This window comes from Varanus komodoensis, unplaced genomic scaffold (genome assembly GCF_004798865.1).
Source record: "Varanus komodoensis strain SLA01 unplaced genomic scaffold, ASM479886v1 scaffold3, whole genome shotgun sequence".
Lineage (NCBI taxonomy): Eukaryota > Metazoa > Chordata > Lepidosauria > Squamata > Varanidae > Varanus > Varanus komodoensis.
In genome coordinates this window covers 46473759-46492686 of record NW_025335761.1, presented here as the reverse complement: position 1 = coordinate 46492686, position 18928 = coordinate 46473759, and the positions used below count along the sequence as shown (strand labels likewise).

Below are 18928 nucleotides of genomic sequence, written 5' to 3'. Positions count from 1 at the left end.
AAGGGGGAGACACAAGAGGTTTGGCCATGAAGGTCACTGGAGTATTGCTGGAGTACTTAGTGGGAAGGAGGAAGAAAGCAGCTCACAGCAAGCCCAGTTGTCTGATACACTATAGATTGTTCAGCAAACTAACACATTCTGGTTAATTCGCTGCATGGCTTAGTGTGCTCTGTTAACATGCCCAATGGAAAATACTGAGCTTTTAAAAGTCCTATCAGATTTTGACCTAATGGCCCCAGTATATGGAATTGAGACTTTGGGTGGTAAAAGATTCAATTCATGTCAGTTTCTTGGTTTTGTAAATAAATGTTTTTTAAAGTGCAAATTAATTTTTATGATATTTTTCTCAGAATTGTCTATTTTTCCACCTAAGGACTACACATCCTTTTTGGAAAGTTAACTGCAATTGTTCAGGAAGCCAAAAGTTGAGTAGCTCTAGGGATCATTAGTCTGGAAGTACATACCATGCAGGTCTGAAGTACAAAGACTGTCAACAGCACAAGAAAATGCAGTTAGTCCCACACTCATCTGGAGAATGTTGTTTGGGACAGCATACAGGAATCCTAAGGAAATGCTGGAAATTGTCTCAGGAAAGAGAGAAACAACACCAGCCATAATCTGCATGGCTGGAACACAAATAAGGGTTTGGAATGCAGATCATCAGTGTAAGCCACCCTTGAGCAGATATTGTGAATCAGCCTCCAGAGAGGCTGTTTCCAGGAGGCTTTTGCACATCTTCCTTTCATATTAGTGAAGCTTTTGTAAGAGAATTTCCTGGTATATTGTGCTTTCTACATAAGGTGAACAGGATAGACACTTGGAGATTCAGGACATTTTTTGCTTGAGGTTGCATAGACTTACACACTTAATTTGAGATGGATATCTGTAAATGAGAAGCTCACTGAATAAAATCAGGTTGGGGCTTGTTTTTTGTTCTTTTTTTTCCTAGAGTAAGAAGAGCATTTCACTGTTCTAAATCCTTTCAATAAATGTTCTGCTAAGCGACTACCTTGAGGCTATTGGTAACAGCCTGCAATTGTTTCTGTGATCTTTTTAATCGCATTTATTGATAAAAATTCAAGAGAGTAAGATAAAATGCACAGCCAGTCACCTCATTTTGTTGAACAGCTTTGCTTTTGAATGGTATGGGAAGCTCCAGCACAGTTTTGTTTTGTATTTTTTTAAAGAGAGATTAGGCAGGGAGGATGCAAAAAAAAAAAAACAAGATTTCTGAATTTCTAAGATGCAACCCACATTTTCTTTTTCCTGATCTACACATGCAGAAGGTTGAAGTGATAGTGGAATGATAGTTGAGACAGAAGAAACTCCACCAATTCAGCCTGCAAATGGGGAATTGCATTTTGAATGCTTCTCTGTGTTAAAAATCTGGTTTAAAATTATGGTGTGAAAAACATGGAAAGAAAGAAGAATACTGGACAAGAATTTTTCTGCTTTCCTATTTCCAGGAATTATTTCTTCATTTAAAAGAATTTGGTAGATCATTCAAAACAGTTAATCTTCTACCTGCACATCACATAGATAGTTCTACCATGTAATTCTGCTGCATGCATAGACCACAACTTAATTCTGCCCAGCTTTAGAGGAGCAATGTCTATGTTTATATCTCATACTCCATGCTGCTTCATTTGGACTTGACTCAGTTCCCTGGATGTCCAGGTCCCTTCCTCTCATTGTGGTGCATACATATATGCTTACAAGGCTAGGTATTGTGCCAGGACATGAGCCAGGACTGGGAGGCCAGGGTGTACCTCCTGTATACCCTTCTAGCCCTCCCCCTTCTTCTTTGTTCCAAGTTCATCTTTGTTGATAGAGCAGAGAGGGCTGGACAGAAATATTGGAGGCATCTCCCAGGCCAAGGACCTTACCTGCCCATGTATATGTGCAGTGGCCAGTAAAGGGGAAAATAGGACTCTGTGCATACTGCCTCTGCTCCTGCATGGGACTGGATTGAGCCCTGATGTCATGTTTCTACCCCTAAAGGCAGCCTAAACCTAGTTTTAAATAAGCAAAATAAAAAAATTATGATAGCTAATTATTGTATATTGGATTAATGGAAAGTGTTAGCGTGGCTGTGGTTAAAAAAAACCCCTTAAGGTCTTTGTGGCTGAAAGTAGGATGAATGCCAAAATTAAAATAGGTTCTTATGAGTAACTAAGTTTGAGCCTATTTCAGGGCAACACAGCTGCCCACCCCCAAAACAGATGCTTCACACATTACTAATAGGATAATCGCATGGAATGCTATCTGAGGACTTGGAATGAACTGGATTCCAGAAATCAGTATACTCTAGCCATGAATGATCCAAGACCCCAGTCCTCCTTTGGGAGTTGGACAACTGAGGTGCCACAACTGTGTGTTCTGTGAAGAAAAGGGGACACTGCAGACCTTCTCATAAGCCTCTTCAGTCTTTGAATACAAAAAAGCACATTTTAGAGCTATTTGCTTAATCCTATGTGAGGATTAAACCACTAAACCATTTTGGTGTTATAACACTGGGGGTCTTTTTGAGGCCCCAAATGTGGTGTATAAATGACTAAATAAATAAATTTCATTTTAGGATGGAATTCTGCACTGTCCTAATTATATTTTTAGCCTATATAGAGAGACTGTTGAGCTGGATGGTTGTAACGGTTTTATATTCCTTCTTTTGACTACAAGTACCCCAAGGTGGATTACAATAAAAGAAAAGAAAATCTAATATAGTCCAATCATAATAATATCACTAAACACAGAAAAATAGACTAGCATTAAACAAATAGTAGCAGCAAAGAATAAAATGAGAATGGTATTTGCTCATGATCACCCACCTCACCAGCTGCTAATTTACTGTAGCATCAACAAACTTTTATTTAATATGAGTTTGCCTTCTCATTCTCTTCCATTTTTGTTTGAATACGTGAACCTTTTTAGGTTTGGCTATTGGGCAGTACAAATATAAAATGGTTAATAATAATAAACAAAAAGGTCATTTTTATTTATATTTTGTATTTATTCTCTGTAAGAATCAATTTATTCAGGTTTTACTTGATGATTTTACTTATAAACATGGAATATTTGCTGTTTAAATACAGACTGATATGAAGAGTGGGTGGGAAGACCTAAAGGGAAGGAATGGAGGCAGGAGCAGAGGTAGGAGATTATATTGGAATATGGAAAAAAATAAATAAATTCAAGTGAGGGCAAATCTAAAGAATTCCTTGAGAGGAATTGATTGTTGGATTCAGAGCAACAGACTAAGCTCATATTCTAAACACTGCTGTCCTAGCCAGTACAGTGAAATCAGTTAGAACAGCAGGAGATCTCATTTTCTCTAAGGGCACAATCCAGTGTCCCTCATCTTCATCGCACATAAGCCTCTCACCCCAGAGGCTTATGTGCATCCTGTGCATGGAACAAGGCATGACAGTGAAAGGACCTTGATGCTGAAACACCAAATAATCCAGTGGCTTCCCAGATGAAGTCTGGAGGCCATAGGATTGCTCCTTTAATCTGCTTTCTGAATCAAAACAATATATAAATACTTAGACCAAGATGAAAAGATTTAGGAAAGAAAACAAGCTATCTGGAAAGGGCTTAAGAACTGTAGTTAAAACAGCATATGAGATGAGAGGATGGGGGAATGTTTTATGTAATTCTTTATCTCTTAATTTTGGTTGCTCTGTAGAATTTTATTGTGATAAGATGCTTATATAAAAGCAAAAAGAACACAAACCCATATCTTGTTATGTAAAGTCAAGAGACAGTAGCTGTCACCAGAAATTTAAAAAACGGATAGCAGGTCTGTGGCTTCCAAACTTTGTTCCTTTTAATCTAACCTGCAAGTTACTAGGCAAAGGTGAAAGAGCTTATTATGAATCAAGAGGATCAGAATCACACTACCAAGGAAGACATTTTCAGCAATTCCTTTCAACTGAAGAAGCAACTATAACCTAATTATTGCAAGTATTCTCTCAATAGTTAAATCAGAGGTTGCTGACAAATGTCTCTGTTGCTGAGTCAGCAGGAGAATATGGGCATTCATGGTAAGCAACAATACCATGCACAGACAGCAGTAGCATAGAGATCAGATTGAAACATGGTTTACAGCTGGGGATAGGGGAGGAATTCCTAGTGTGAGAAATCTGTTTTGGAGGTGTGAATCCATCTGATTCCCTGGATTTACAGTAGCTCCCTGCAGTCCAGCCTGCTTTTTTGTGGCCATGAATGTGATGTCCTGGCAAGCATACTATGCATACGCGTGAACACGCACCATGAATTGAGTCTGTGCGAACACTGTGCAAGTGATGTCTCCCTTCCACACACATGTCTTGCAGCCTTTGTGCTGCACCTGACACAGAAGGAGGTTGTCAGCAGGACTTCTGTAAGCATTTGCTGTCTTTCTGTCATGTCAGCTTGCTTTCTAAGATGGGACCAAGCATGAGAGAAAATCTGCAAACTGAAGAGGGATGGGTTCCAGGGAGCTTTGTCATAACACTACTTAGAACGGAACATTCCTATGAAGGTACCTTATCCTGAGTCAGCACAGGACTCCCCCTAGGTCAATAGGAACAGAAATAGCTTTCTTACACTGTGAAATAATTAGTCTGTCTAGCATTGTTTATGAGGTGGGTGCGGAGGGGAGGGGGACTTGCGTCCCTTCAGATATTTTGACTTACAGATCCCATTAGCCCTAGCCAGCATAGCTATTGATGAGGGATAATTGGAGTTGTAGACAAAAGGATCTAAAAGTGCACACCGTCTCCATCCCTAGTCTGCACTAACTGACAGTGTCTATCTGGTGTTCAAAGAGGTGTGGCTCTCAGCCTTGTCTGGAGATGCAAAGCGCGTGTTCTTCCACAGAGCCACAAGGCTTTTTTTTTTTTTTTTTTTTTTTTTTTTTGCAGAGCAGATTATTACCCTTGGGAGGCAGCCTTTAGGTTTTTCATCCTATCCAAGGGCTTCAAACCACCTTCTCTTTCTCTATCTATCTGGATTATTATAGATTTTACCAGGTTAGCAGTCTCAACAAATCTAGGCACTGTAGTGTAGTGATCCATCAATGGCAATTGGGTTATTTCAACATCTCTCCCAAAGATCTCTTTATTAGCCCCTGCCCCCTTGCCAAAAAAAAAAAAAAGTCAAGGGTGGCCTTCAAGAATGCATAAAGTCAATCTCAGAAAGATTTGGAAGGCTGCAGAAAAGTTCTCTATATTTAGAGGTGATTCAGTGAATTATTTTATGCAAGTGGAGCTTGCAACAAGACTTCACATTAAAATAATACATTTTCCTCTTTTAGAAAAAATGGCATTCCTATTCCTTGGACACTTAATTTTTATCAGTAGAAGTCAAAAGAGTTCAGAAGGACTTTGTTTCCTGATGTATGTGCTTATTTCTGTGAATCTGAGCTGTCTCATAAACAGTGAAGGGTTGTTTGAGGTCAAGGCACAGAAAGATCAGTTGAAAGTAAAAGAATCTTTAAACCCATTTGGTGGGTTGGTGTAAACAGTTATGAACCTCATTCATGCACAACATTAACTTGTAGTATGGGTTGCCAAATAATAAACCATGGTTGGTTAACTATTAACAACTCATGGGTTATACATTCAGTGTTGTTTAAAGCATGGATTGCTGTAATATGTAAACCCAAAAGTGTGAGTAGTTCATGGGCTGTTTCTAGGTGAGGAAGAAGAGGAACGAGAGTGGTCCAGCAGCTGTAAAAATATTGTCTGGTGGAGGAAAACTGTCCTCCCTAATCTCCCTCCCCAAACCTAGGTCTGGCTAGGACACGTCCAGTCTGGATTGAATCATCCCTAAGGGATGAAGATACAAATGTGTCCAGTCACCAAATGTAGAAGAAATAGGCCATGAGCATATATTGAAACATTGATAGCCAAAGAAGTGTAAGTTCCTTAGCAGAAGATACACATGCAGAGACATTAGATTCCAGTGTTATACAAGACAGTGTAAGAGCAAAGGTACATAGGAAGTTTAGAAAAATTAGTTACAGCTAGGTCCCTCTGGAGAAGACAATAATGCTAAGGAAGATTTATGGGGAAAGTACATTCAGCTGCAGACCACCAAATATGATATGGATAGATTTTGTAAAGGGAGCCACAGCCTCAAGTTTACTAAAGATGGGCAGAGCCCTCAAAGACAGGACATTTTGAAGAGCACTCCTTCATAGGTTCACCATATGTTGGACACAATTTAATGGCATGTAGCTACAACTGCCTTGGCAGATGCTTCTGTTTAGGTGAAAAAAGTGCCTCTTGTTTGTTATCTGACCATGAAAGAGATGGACCACACCAGCAAATTGTTTTATATATAAAAAGACTCTTTACTGTAGGTACATGCTAACTATCTAGAGTGAGCCCATCTCCATTCAGGACCAGTGGCCACAGTCGTCATGCACAGCAAATTTATATGTTTAGCTTTTGGTAATGATTAGTATTTGAATTGTGGTGCTGGAGGAGACTCCTGCGAGTCCCCTGGACTGCAAGGCGATCAAACCAGTCAGTCTTAGAGGAGATCAACCCTGACTGCTCTTTAGAAGGCCAGATAGTGAAGATGAAACTCAAATACTTTTGCCACCTAATGAGAAGGAAGGACTCCCTGGAGAAGAGCCTAATGCTGGGAACAATAGATGGCAAAAGAAGAAGGGGACGGCAGAGGATGACTTGGCTAGATGGAGTCACTGAAGCAGTTGATGTGAGCTTGAGTGGACTCTGGGGGATAGTGGAAGACAGGAAGGCCTGGAGAAATGTTATCCATGGGGTCACAATGGGTCGGACACAACTTCGCAACTAACAACAGCAATGATTAGTAACAGAAAATGTCATAGCAGGAAACATTCAGTTAGTTTCATACATGGTTATCTTGACCTACACATCTGGTGTCAAAACATTTGCCTCTGAACTTACCTGTACAAATTCTGCTCTTCTTGGCAGAGGCTTACTTTATATTTCCAACCCTCTTGTGTCTCCCTAATAGAACGCTAAGTAACTGACTCTTGCCATTTGGTCACCAGGAAAAAATATATATTCTTCACATCTCATGTCTGTCTTTTAATAACTTGACTTGATGCCTTATGTTGGGAGGACTGAATCTTAAATAAGAAGTGGTTTCTATTAAAATATCTTCTAAATTGTATTCTCTTGGTTTTAGGACTCATGAAAATTAATGCATGTGAGTGATGGAGAGGTTATGGATGCTGAAATCCCATTTCATACCTTTGCTGGACACCATAAATTTTAATTGATCTAGAGCTTGAATGCTCCATTGATTTTAAACCAATTTGTGCAAACAGTTCAATTACTGGTTTACTACTTAGCAAAATAACTTTATGTAGAAAATTGCATAGCAGACGGATGAAATGCATTTTAAAGAGCAATCCAGCCATGGAGTGAGTATTATAGATTTCAAGAGCTCTTAACACCCAGCCATATTAATTGTAGAGGAATTGCTACTTAAAAAAGTACTGGAGTGGGCTGAAAAATGAAGCAAAAATTGTAATGATGAAAAGAATGAATGCAAGAGGTAAAAAAGAAAGTAAGATAGGAGAAAAAATGAGTTTCATTTTGTATCCATATTTTTAAATGGCTAATGCAGACTTTCCCATGAATATCTGCTTTGTTTAACATACATGTTTTAGATAAATAGGGAAAAAGATAAACTTTTAAAAAATATCTATACTTCTCAAATATCGAAATATTGTAATAGATGCATGGTGGGGAATTTTTTTAAAATGTCTGATCTGTACTTTTACAGTATAATTAATTAGCCGTGGAACCTTAAAGATACAATGCTTCATGACAAGGACTGCATACACTGAGCATGTGTTATAATTTGCCTCCTCCAGTACTGTTCTGACTCTATAAAAGCTGAAACTACAACTAACATTAACAGGCTATAGTTTTTGCTATGAAAGGCTTCCAAGGTTTTGTGATGACAGACATTCTTTTGAGTGTATTATAGCCAATCTTTATTAATTGCCACCTAATTGCTTAAGACAAACCTTTCAACCTGTTTCCTCTGAAGCCTACCATATTTCCACTGGTAGTCTGCTCAGCAGTAAGTAACATTAAGCTCAATACAGTTTACATCCAGAAAAGTAGGTACAAAACTGCTACTTTTCTGGATTTCATTTATTCCACATGTATACCTTCTTGTAACTGGAATTTGAAACAATGTTTGATGTGCAGTTTGTGTTCCTTGGTTGTGACACTTTCTTGGTTAGGATTGAGTATGGGTAACACTGATGTAGACATCAGTCCACACCATGGGTAAAGTAAACTGTAGCAGGCAGGAAGGAGTTTGCATAAAATAGACAGAAGGTGAAGGATCCTGACCATGGTTAGCAGGTCAGCAACAGCTTGTCTGCAAAGACCTTGGATTTGTTTATAGCAGGGGTCCTCAACCTTTTTAAACGGGACCCGTCCACTGTCCCTCAGACTGTTGCAGGACCGGACTGTAGTTTGAAAAAAATATGAACAAATTCCTATGCACACTGCACATTAAAAATTAAATTGAATCATTAATTTAAAACTGTTTGCTCCGATCCATCAGGCTGCAACAGAAGCCCAAGATGAGGTGGGGAAGAACATGTCCATATTCAAGGGACATAGCTACAACACAACCAAGGCACTAAATATAGTATGTTGCATAATGCAGCTGATGACTGCAACTGGCATTTACAAAGAATGAAGCAAAAATACTAAGGATAAATACTGTTGATGCCACTCTTAGTATTTGAAGTAGGCCAGCCCCGAACAATTCCCACAATACACAATGGCTGTATTTGGATGCAGAGCTAATGATTACCATATTTTAAGTGCAACCTTGCCAAAGCTGGTACTGTCCAGATGAGTTGGACTACAACTACCATTGGCCATGCTGGTTGGGCATAATGGAAATTATATCTCTTGCCACTTCCCTGGTTCCAAGCGAACAGGATGCCAGAGAGGTGAGTGCGGGGCAGCTCCCCCGGCCGGGAGAGGGCTGTGAGGAGGGAGGTAAGGGCTTCTTTCTGAGGTGAGGGACAGGGCCATGGCTGGCCGAGCGGGGTGCCTCCTGCCTCTCCCTGCCGCGGGGGGGAAGAAACATGACAGCCACTCGACGGCAGTGCCTTGCCCATAGAAGGCTGCAGCTCCCACGCCTCCACCGCAGTCTTCTCTGGGCAAACCACAGCTGCCTCGCTGAGCCTGAGAGTGGTGGCGGTGGCTTGCCCATAGAAGGCCACAGCTCCCGTGCCCGGGGACGTGGCTCACATACTTAAAAATAGATTTGAAAAGTTAAATTTTTCTTACTTTCAGTCCTCTCTCTCTCTCTCTCTCTCCCCCCCCCCCACCCTCCTCTCTTCTGTTTCCCACTCTGTATTCCCGCTCTGTATATGCATGCAATAGGTGGGGGAAGAGCCGGCACACGCACAGTTGAGCTGTTACAATTTGGCACGTGCGCCGGCTCTGCTCAGTTTGAGAGAACACCTGCACCAGCTTAGAGCTTTTAGACTCACTCTGAGATCATTTTTTCTGGGCGAGTCCAAAAGCTCTGAGTTGGGCCAGATAAATGAGCATGGCAGGCCGTAGTTTGAGGACCAATGGTTTATAGTTAGGTGACTAGGAAAGTGTGATGATGTATACTTCAGCCTGCATTTTCAGACAGTTCTGAAGAACAAAGACTGATGACAGTTCAATAGTGAAGATAGTAGGAATCCTCCATAAAGACTTCTGTATATTATGCCTGGCATCACTCTAACAGAGAATGCTCAGTATGCCCATTGTACTACAACTCCTAGGATTTTGTCAGGGAAGCTATGCCAATTAAACTGGTATAAAACATGTGTTTTCCCTGCCCAACCAACCTTCCTTCTAATCATTTGGACAAGATGTTTTTAGAATGTTGTATATTACTAACAAACCTTTTATCTGTCCCCTTTCCCTCCTCTCTCCTCTCGCTCCTTTTTAAATTACTACTTCTGCTGGACCTCAACCCAGGAAACCACTGAGGAAAGAAGAGAATGGAACAAGTCAAGCTGAATATGCAATGACCTCTTCCCAAAACAACAAGGAAGTTGACACTAACAATGCAGTGGTATAATTTCTGAAACTCTCCCTTGAATGGTAAACCTTCAAAGCACAGACAGTATATGCAAGATGGGTGAAAAGCAGCAATGAGAGAAGCCCCGTGGCCAAGGTCTTCATTTCAGAAAACAGCACACACATGGAGAAGAAAAGCAAACGACTCCTCTTTGGCATGCTGATTGTCACAAATGGAGGGATAAACTTGTCAGTCAGGGTTGCTCTGAGAAAAGACTTCACAGAGGCATAGTCACTGCATGCCGCGTAATTTGAAAGTGCCCGGCCTCCTTTCTGTCTTTCTGTCTTTCTTTCTGTCTGTCTGTCAGTCTGCCTGCCTCTCTCTCTCTCCCTCTCTCTCCCTCTCTCTCCCTCTCTCTCTCTCTCTCTTTTCCCTCCCTCTTATTTTGATGGATCATTAAAAATTGTGCTCTAGTAGGATCCTCCTATGGTGAAGGTGTTTTGTCCAAGACAACAGCATACTGTAATTGGGTCTGAAAATGTAAGCTTTGCTAGCATGGCTTTGCTTTTCGTTTATCATTTACAAGTCATAGCCATTCTTTATTGTGATTGCACTGTTAAGTGGGAAAGTTTCTCTTAACCCCTCCATGCAGCCTCCCCACAAATTGCACGATCTTATGAAATACACACCTTACACCTACAGCCTGGTGACTATGCAATTTCCACGGCTGGAGAATTTTCGGGCCGAAATTAGTCACAGTACATTCCATACCAATTAGTATTGCTGATCAAAGAGAAAATTATTATAGGTAATAACATTTAAAGGTGCTTTGAATACTATACTGTTCATCCACAGTCTTATTTCCTGCCTCCCCTCTTTTTTTCATTGCCTTATAGTGTTTTTGCCCCAGGTTTAATAAGTTCCACATCTATGTTCCTCAGTTACTATTCTGCACAATTTTGCACTTATATTGAGACCACATGGATCTGTAGGCGGGATCTCTAGAGTGGCTTGGAAAGGAAAACTAGCTGCAAAGAAAAAAGAAAAGGTCCTTGAAGTCCTCCTCAGCATTCTTGCAAGCTCAGATTTCTCAAAGCTTTCCTATTGCCTGGTATTTCTTATTTCCTCTTCCAAGGGACTTCTTCTGAGAAAAGGACTCTCCACTTAAGAAAGCTGTGATAGCTCAGTCCTCTCTCTCGACAAAGGACTGCCAACTGTGCCAAATTACTTGTGATAGCTGTGTGTTGTACCACTTTGTGATAAGGACTGCAAACGACTTAAAAGCCAAATCTGCCAAACCCATTGTCACGTGATATGTCATTAGGCTCAGTCAATTTCATTTCTTAACAGGAAAAGTTTACTGTGTTTGCCCTCTCCTGGATTAAGATGTTGAAACAACACACCCATTATTTTAGCCTTTCCTTTTTGTATGCCTTCATTTGTCGCTGTTCCAAGAGCTGCAGCAGCAAAAAAAAAAAAAAAAAAAAAACAATGTGCTGTGCTCTTGATCTTGCAGTCCAGCTTGAGTGATACTGTGTCATCATGTATTTGAGCAATCCAAATGAAGCTTATTGCAAGCGCTGTCCATAGAATTCCTGCATCTTGTCCATACAGGCTGTTTGTGCAGAGATGCTCATATTCTGGCTTATTTTATCCAAAGATAGGCTGAGTAGCAGTACTGAGACTCCAAAAAGTTGTACACCGGTCCAGAGCCCCCGATCTGCATCCATGTATATCTAGAATTCCTGTGTCTGCAGACGTCCCATCATAGTGGCAGAGGAGGAATGGGATGTTCTTGACAGCAGGTAGCTGCACGGGTTGGATCACTGTCACATCCCCAACCAAGGTCATCAGATGGGGCATCAAAGTTCATTGTCAAGTGCATAATACTCAGCACATGAATGAAAGATGACGTATCTGTGATATTTGGGATCTTGTGGGTCTGGTCAATCATACCTGTTTCAGTAGAAAAAACCAGTGCAGTAACAATAGGGGCAGGTGTACACATACTGCACATATCCACCACAGATGTATGTGGGGTGTCACTCACATTATAATCATCTTCTCAAGGTCCTGCATAGAAAATAAAAGTTGGTGAATTTACTTCCACCATAAAGACACTTGTTACTACTACTAAAATATTTACCGCTTAGAAAATAAAAACCGGTTGCCTTGCTACTACAGTGCAGTAACAGCAGATGCAAATATTATTACTATGGTCTTCTGGTACTGCAGTTGCTACTATTACAATATTGTAACTGCAGGAATAAGTATTGCAAGCCCCTATGCCACATGTTTATCAGATGTGTTTGTGGTCTGCTTCTGAATATTCTGCCTAGAAAATAAAGGCTATGGAGGAGGGGAAATGTGAAAGTGCACGATACACTTTCCTGTCATTATGACATTGAATTCCTTTATTGGAAAAAAAGATCTGGCCAGTCCCTGAGTACCACCCTCCATGAAATACTTGAGGTGTTCAAATTAGGAACTTGGATTTTCTAAAAAAAAATGCATTTTATATTATCACATTCCAGGGTATGTGTAAATTATGTCTGTTCTTCAACAGGGAAAACTGAAACTGGTTACTTACCTTTGCAGATAAATCCACAGAGATATCAGTTCATTCACCTGACTGCCTGACCTTTCTTCCCCTCTCTAGGAATATAGCTGGAAAGGATTTTTACAGCCTTTCAAATGCCAAGACTTGCTGAAGGTGGGGTTAAAATAATGCTCTTCTTTGAGAATACCAATCATTGCCTTCCAAATAGTTCGAAGATGCTCTGTTCCCCACACTTTGTGGAAGGAAATGAGTCAGAGAATGGAGTTGCCAAACCTCAGTTGCTGTTTTTTGGTTTAAAGTAGCTTCAACCAAAATACTTTGAATGGAAACCATACTCAAATGTACTTTCCTTCCAACCAGGATGCTTTGTCATCTCTACACTGAGATATTCCCTTCGTGTAATTGTTTTCCCCGCATTCTTTCTGTTTTTGTGGGATTTAGGTGCAAGAATCAAAAATATATTTTAAAACAAGTGGGAAACCTGTTGGACAACAACTTCCATCATGCTTGACTATTGAGTGTGGTGGCTGGAGCTGATGGGAGTCCAACACATCTGAAGGATCAAAGATTTCCCTCCTCTGATCTGCATAAGAGAACGGTGGAGGAAGGGTGCCCACTAGCCATCCTCAGCTTGACAGGGTTGCAGTGCAGCCTTTGTTAATCAAAGGGAAATTGTTTTGCCAGTTTCCAGGGAAATGTGGAAGTACAGAGGCTCTGCCTGGGTGAAGGGGACCCTATTATTGGCCTGCTATACACCCTGCATCTGCCTATAGTGACCAAATTCTCAAAACATTTTATAGCATTTGAGTTGATGGTCTTATAACCTTCTTCCTACTTTGAAAGCCCCTTGCACAAAAGGGCATTATTTACAAAGTAATTTGTTGTTATTGCTATTATCATTCAAATATTTACAAAAAAACAGCAAGCCTCTCCATAATCATCTATATACAGATATTTTTATTTGCCTTATTCTCATTAACACAGTGTTCATTAGGAACTACTGAGAATATTCTATACATGTTAATGAGCAGCTCTGAATCATTAAAATCATACTTGAATTTTATTCTTGCTTCTCATAAAAACCATAAAGAGATCTTTGACAGTTAAAATAATGACACTTCTCCCTAAATAAGAAATAGTTTGCCAGGAACTGGGAAGGTTGTGATTCTGAATCTATAAAGGTTTCTGGTTTGTGGTAGTGTTTTTGGACACCCTGCAAAAAAATGTGTCTTGTAGTGTGTGCTTCATACAAACACAGGAGCAGCCAGGATGATGCTCCCGGTGCTAGCAATGTGAAGGGCTGAGACAGAACAGGACAGCAGGGAAGAGAATGGGAGAGAATACAAGGTACATATCCATTCTTTTCCAGAATACAATGTCTTTTAAAAATATTTTTTATTTGGGTGGGGGGGGGGGCGTTCCTGTCTGTTCGCAGATCTTCACAACTGCACCCAGCACTGATTCTGTGGATGGTTATCCTAAGGATGCTTGAGACATTAGATCTTTGCAAATTCCTATGTGACATTACCTGAACCACTCTCATGTGGATTGGAATTTCATTATTCACCAGAACTCACATTTTCTGAATGTTTTGACAAAGTTATAGGCAGTATAATCATATCAAAACAGTAACTGAAATGTCTATTTTGAGAGAAAACATATTTAAATGCATATATTTTTAATGGCTTGTTGATGTGAACTGAAATCTAGCACTAGATGTGGTTGTATTGATTCTGTTTCATACCTTAATGTAAGCCTACTACTAGGGAGTTTTCTTTTGGTGAATGAGGGTAAAACTCATTGCTGTACTCCATGTTATGCTGTTTTGAATTAAGCAGCACCAAGCTGTCTTTGCTGCTCTTCAGTCAGAGCCTTAGAAATGCAATGCATCTGAAGAACGGATGGATGAACACAATGCCCAAGGCTGAGCATTCAGAGGAATGCCATATAGCACTTGGACTGTATCGGTTAGAATGCATCCCTGCTGGCATCCCACAGGGCATAGGACGGACCAGGTCTTCCCCTCTGTTCTTGATGTTGTACCGCAGAAAGCCCATGCCTGACCTATGTTAGAACTAGAGACAGACAGGCATGGAGTGCCTTCAGCATTCCTCCAGAACAGGGGAACAAATGTGGATCAGCCTGAAAGCTTGATTCCTGAAGTAGCTGGTGTTTTGGTGTTGCTTTCCCTTCCAGCATAACTGAGAAGGAAGAATTTTACACTCCTGGCAGAAACCTAGCAAAGCTTTGGAGATGTCCAAGCACTACAGCACTGCAATAAGATTGGCCTCTTAACAGTGTCCGTGAGGGGGCTTAAATCAGAATGATCCTGTTCATACACCCATGAAAATAAATACATATGCACTTAAATATATAGGCATCTTCTCATTTGGCTACCTCCCTGACCATTACGTGCAGGAAGGAGATGATGACGACGACGATGATGATGATGATTGCAATTGCCCTGAGGACTATTCAGTCATACAATTTCCCCCACCAGCATTCTGAGATGGAACAGCCTCTCAGCATGGCACCACGTGAGACCTCTGAAGGCCTCAGTCTTCAGAGCTGTGGCACAAGCCTTCTGGAGCTGACTCCTACAGCTCTGCAGTATAACCAGGAATTTGTTGGGAGTGGTACTAATTTGTTGCAAAGCTTGGGAGAAGGGAGTCTGTGATCTGTCTAATACGTTTAATTAAATACCAATGAAATATGCAAGTCTTGACAGATGAACACATCTTCACAATGGGGGCCTATGACACTGAAGTTCAGTAATTCAGGATAGCAATTTACAGGGATTTGAGGTTTATTCTCATTTTCTAAGATTAGATGCTGAAAGGATCTGCATACTTCAGGGTGTGTAGTGAGCAAACTTTTCCAATGGGTATATCTTAGCATCCTTTTGCATACATCTAGCAGATTGTGTGCCACAATATGACCCAAAGAACGTAAGGTTTTCTCAATTTACATATTTTGTTATCAGGATAAGAGATATATGGCATAGATATACATAGAGGGCATAATCCCCCAAAGTTAAGCACTTCTGAATTCTATTTGATTTCAAGAGAGAACAAAGCACTTCTTTAACTCTCCCAGCGGGACCTAAAGGTGCTTAACTTTGGCTGGATCATATATATATGGACCTGAATTTCCATTGCCTCACACTTTGCAACTTGATTTCTCTCATGCAAAATTGGTGTAACCTGTCCTATATTGTACATGCTTTGCACAGGTATGTACGGTAAGTCATAGTCCAAGGCAATGGAGAATCGTGACTGTTATAAATATATTTTTATATATTCTTTACTACCCTCCCTGCATCTCTGCAAACAAAATATATGATTTTTAAACTGCAAAGATAGTGTGTTAAGAACTAATGCATGAATGTAAATACTCTTAAGATCTGCCTTCTTGACTGTGCACCACATGAACAGATTAAAACAACTGTTGTTCTTAGAAAATCTGTACTAGTGGTTAAATTAAAGAGGATGGCCATGATCCAAAGAGTTCCTTTAGAAATATACAGACACACGTCTCATGCATGTATCTAGGTGGCTGCTTTGGAAAGTGATATTCAGAAACCTCACCGTGTGCATGGAACTCATTGGATCATTGCCTAAATCAGTTCCAAAATTAATGTTGTCATGTTTCTAAAATAAGCCATTAATGTATATTTAGCATTTAAGAATATTGCTCAATACATACATTCTGTACCAAAAAGAAAACTTGTGTTGCATTTATAGATTGTGCAGTACCCTATTTAAAAGACACCATAACTTATTTTTATTTTAAATAAAAATGTACTTATAAAAAGTTTCCTATCTGTTTTATTGTGTGTGTAGCTAACCCTTTGGTCCCAGCCCCATACATCTTGGTACTGGGTTACCTGAAAGGTCACCTTCTTCCATACAAGTTTGCCCAGGTTTTGAGAGCTTCAGGGAGGCCCTTCTCTCAGTAGCACTGCCAGGAGAACTGCATTTGGTGCAGATGCAAGAAAGGGTACCTTGGTGCCTTTAGAACTCCCTGCAAGCAAAGATATTTTTATTCAAGCATGCATTTCTTGTTGGCTGGTCTGTAGGGTTGGATGCTGGTTTCCCTCCTCTCTTCTAGAGTTACATTTTTAATGCATTTATTTTATGATTGTTTTAAACAAGGTATAATTTTCAAGTTTTAATGTTGTAAACCACCTTGAATATCATTTCCTCGGTAGAAAAACAGGTTATCAAATAAGTAAATGTGCTTGCAACATATGACAAAGGTAAGATTCCAAAATAGGAGGAGGAAAGGATTATTATTGATGATGATGATGATGATGTTGACTCCCATAGGGGTGGAGAGAAGATGGACTGGGATCTACTGATCTCGGGATGATTGGAAATCGATCTGCAAAGGGTTGTGACTCCTGGAAGCTGAACAATAGTACATTTGGAAATTTAAAAAACCATGCATTGATATGGCTGATCTTTTGCAATTCATTTCTTTTTTAGCCTTAGTAGCCCCTCACGTATAAAATGGGGGGGGGGTGTTACTTGTCTGCCCTTGACCCAATGTTAGTGCAGAGCTGATGGTGATTTTAACATTTTGTGTAGAGCTAATATGAAGGGGCCCAAATGTGGCTTTGCCTGCATATACTGTATGGAACTTATCCTAGTTTGTGCTTCATGGAATAGAGTGTGCAACTGGCTCCATCCCCAAAGTATGATTGCATCCAGCCCCAGCCCATCGGAGCATTATTCTGCCTCTGATCCATCTTGGCAGTGGACCTCTGTCCTCACAGCCCAATATCTGTGCACCCTTGATCTAGAGTTGCTTGATGTCAAGTTAGACTGTGGGTTCATTTAAGCCAGCCATGGTATTCCAGGTTTCAAGTCAGGAGTCTTTTCCAGCCCTGCCAGAGCATGCAGGGATTGAAGTTGGGATCTTTTGCATGGAAAGGGCATGCTCTGCTTTTGCACCATGGCCCTTGTCTTTGCTCCTCTTCAGCATCCAAAATGTTGTCCTTGTATTGGGCTCGAGCCTGGTAGAAATGGCAGAAGCTCAGCATCACTTCTGTTCTACTGTCAGGTTTCCTTTACCACAATCACTAAGGGTAGGAAGTAAAAGGAGAGTGGAGAGGGAAAACTGGCACCGCCACAGCAGATGCATCTGAGAGAGCGGCTCTGTGAGTCAGAGACAGCCTTTCCCATTTTTGATTTGCAATCTGAAGGTAATTCAATTAGACATTTCAAGCAATTTAAACATTTGTGCATTGTCCAGCACCAAAAGCACGAACATTTCAGCAGCAAACGCAACCTGACAACCTTAGCGAGCTGAGTAAAGCCCCAGAGGTTAAACCCATGGGGCTGCTGGGAGAGATTTTACTTAGAGCACATCTCTGCACATGTCTACTCAAAAAATAATAAAATAAAATTTCCCCTCTGCATTCCATGGGGGCTTTCTCCCAAGGGAGTATGCAATAAATTATACTGAAGGACCATATTGACTGGGTATGATGGGAGTTGTACTCCAGCACACATGGAGGGTCATAAATGCTCTTTATAGTCAAATGAGCCAATTCATGTGTCTTTTGCAGTCATTCATCTAATTGAGTCTGAAAAAGATTAAAAGCAGAACATAGTTGATGGTTCATTTGGTATTCCATCTGCTCTTCTCCATTTGGTTTTCTTTTTAAATTCTTCCCTGCTTCAGATTCCACCTCAAAATGTACCTGTTCCTTGAAGCCTTTGGCTTAATTCCAGGTTGGGCAATCACAAGCAGGGGCAAGCAAATCTGTCAGTTTCGCATTCTCCTGCATTATTATTTATATCTGTCTCTCACTCTGGCCTGGACATCAGTGGTGGTGAGAAGGAGAAGCAGCAGAAGCCAGTGTTCACTTGCTTGCTGGCACCACCAAGCTATTTTGGCGATGTGGTTCAGCACCATGGATAGCTATCAGCACCACGATAGTCCAAAGGATGGGGTCTACTGGATGAACAGAAAGAGCAAGTGTGGTGTGATTAGTGTGCTCGACTGAGATTTGGAAGACCTGGGTTCTAGTCCCCGCTTGGCTCGGAAATTCACTGGGTGACTTTGGACCAGTTGCAGAGTCTCAAGCTAGGCTACCTCACAGGGTTCTCATGAGCATTAAATGGAGAGAGGGAAAGATCATATAGGCTACCTTGCTGTCCCCACAAGAGGATAAAAGGTGGAATATAAATGTAATGTAATAAGAAAAATAGTATTAAGCTTCAACAGGTGGGTTAGTGAATTTTTTCAGTGCCTGAAAGCCTGGATAGTTTTTTGGAGCCATACTAAGGCCTTGTAGCATTCATCTTGTTAGGAAGAGCATCAAAT

At 40.6% G+C, this 18928-nt stretch overlaps 1 protein-coding gene across 1 annotated transcript in view; it reads left to right on the top strand.

The window, feature by feature from the left end:
* The window catches only part of PRIMA1 (proline rich membrane anchor 1), a 63233-nt gene extending 51900 nt beyond the window's left edge, over positions 1-11333 (top strand). The window contains exon 5 of the mRNA XM_044436784.1: positions 9993-11333. Within this exon, the coding sequence (XP_044292719.1) occupies positions 9993-10095 (103 nt within the window). The 3' untranslated portion in view covers positions 10096-11333. The remainder of the gene's footprint in view (positions 1-9992) is intronic.
* The last annotated feature ends 7595 nt before the right edge of the window (positions 11334-18928 follow it).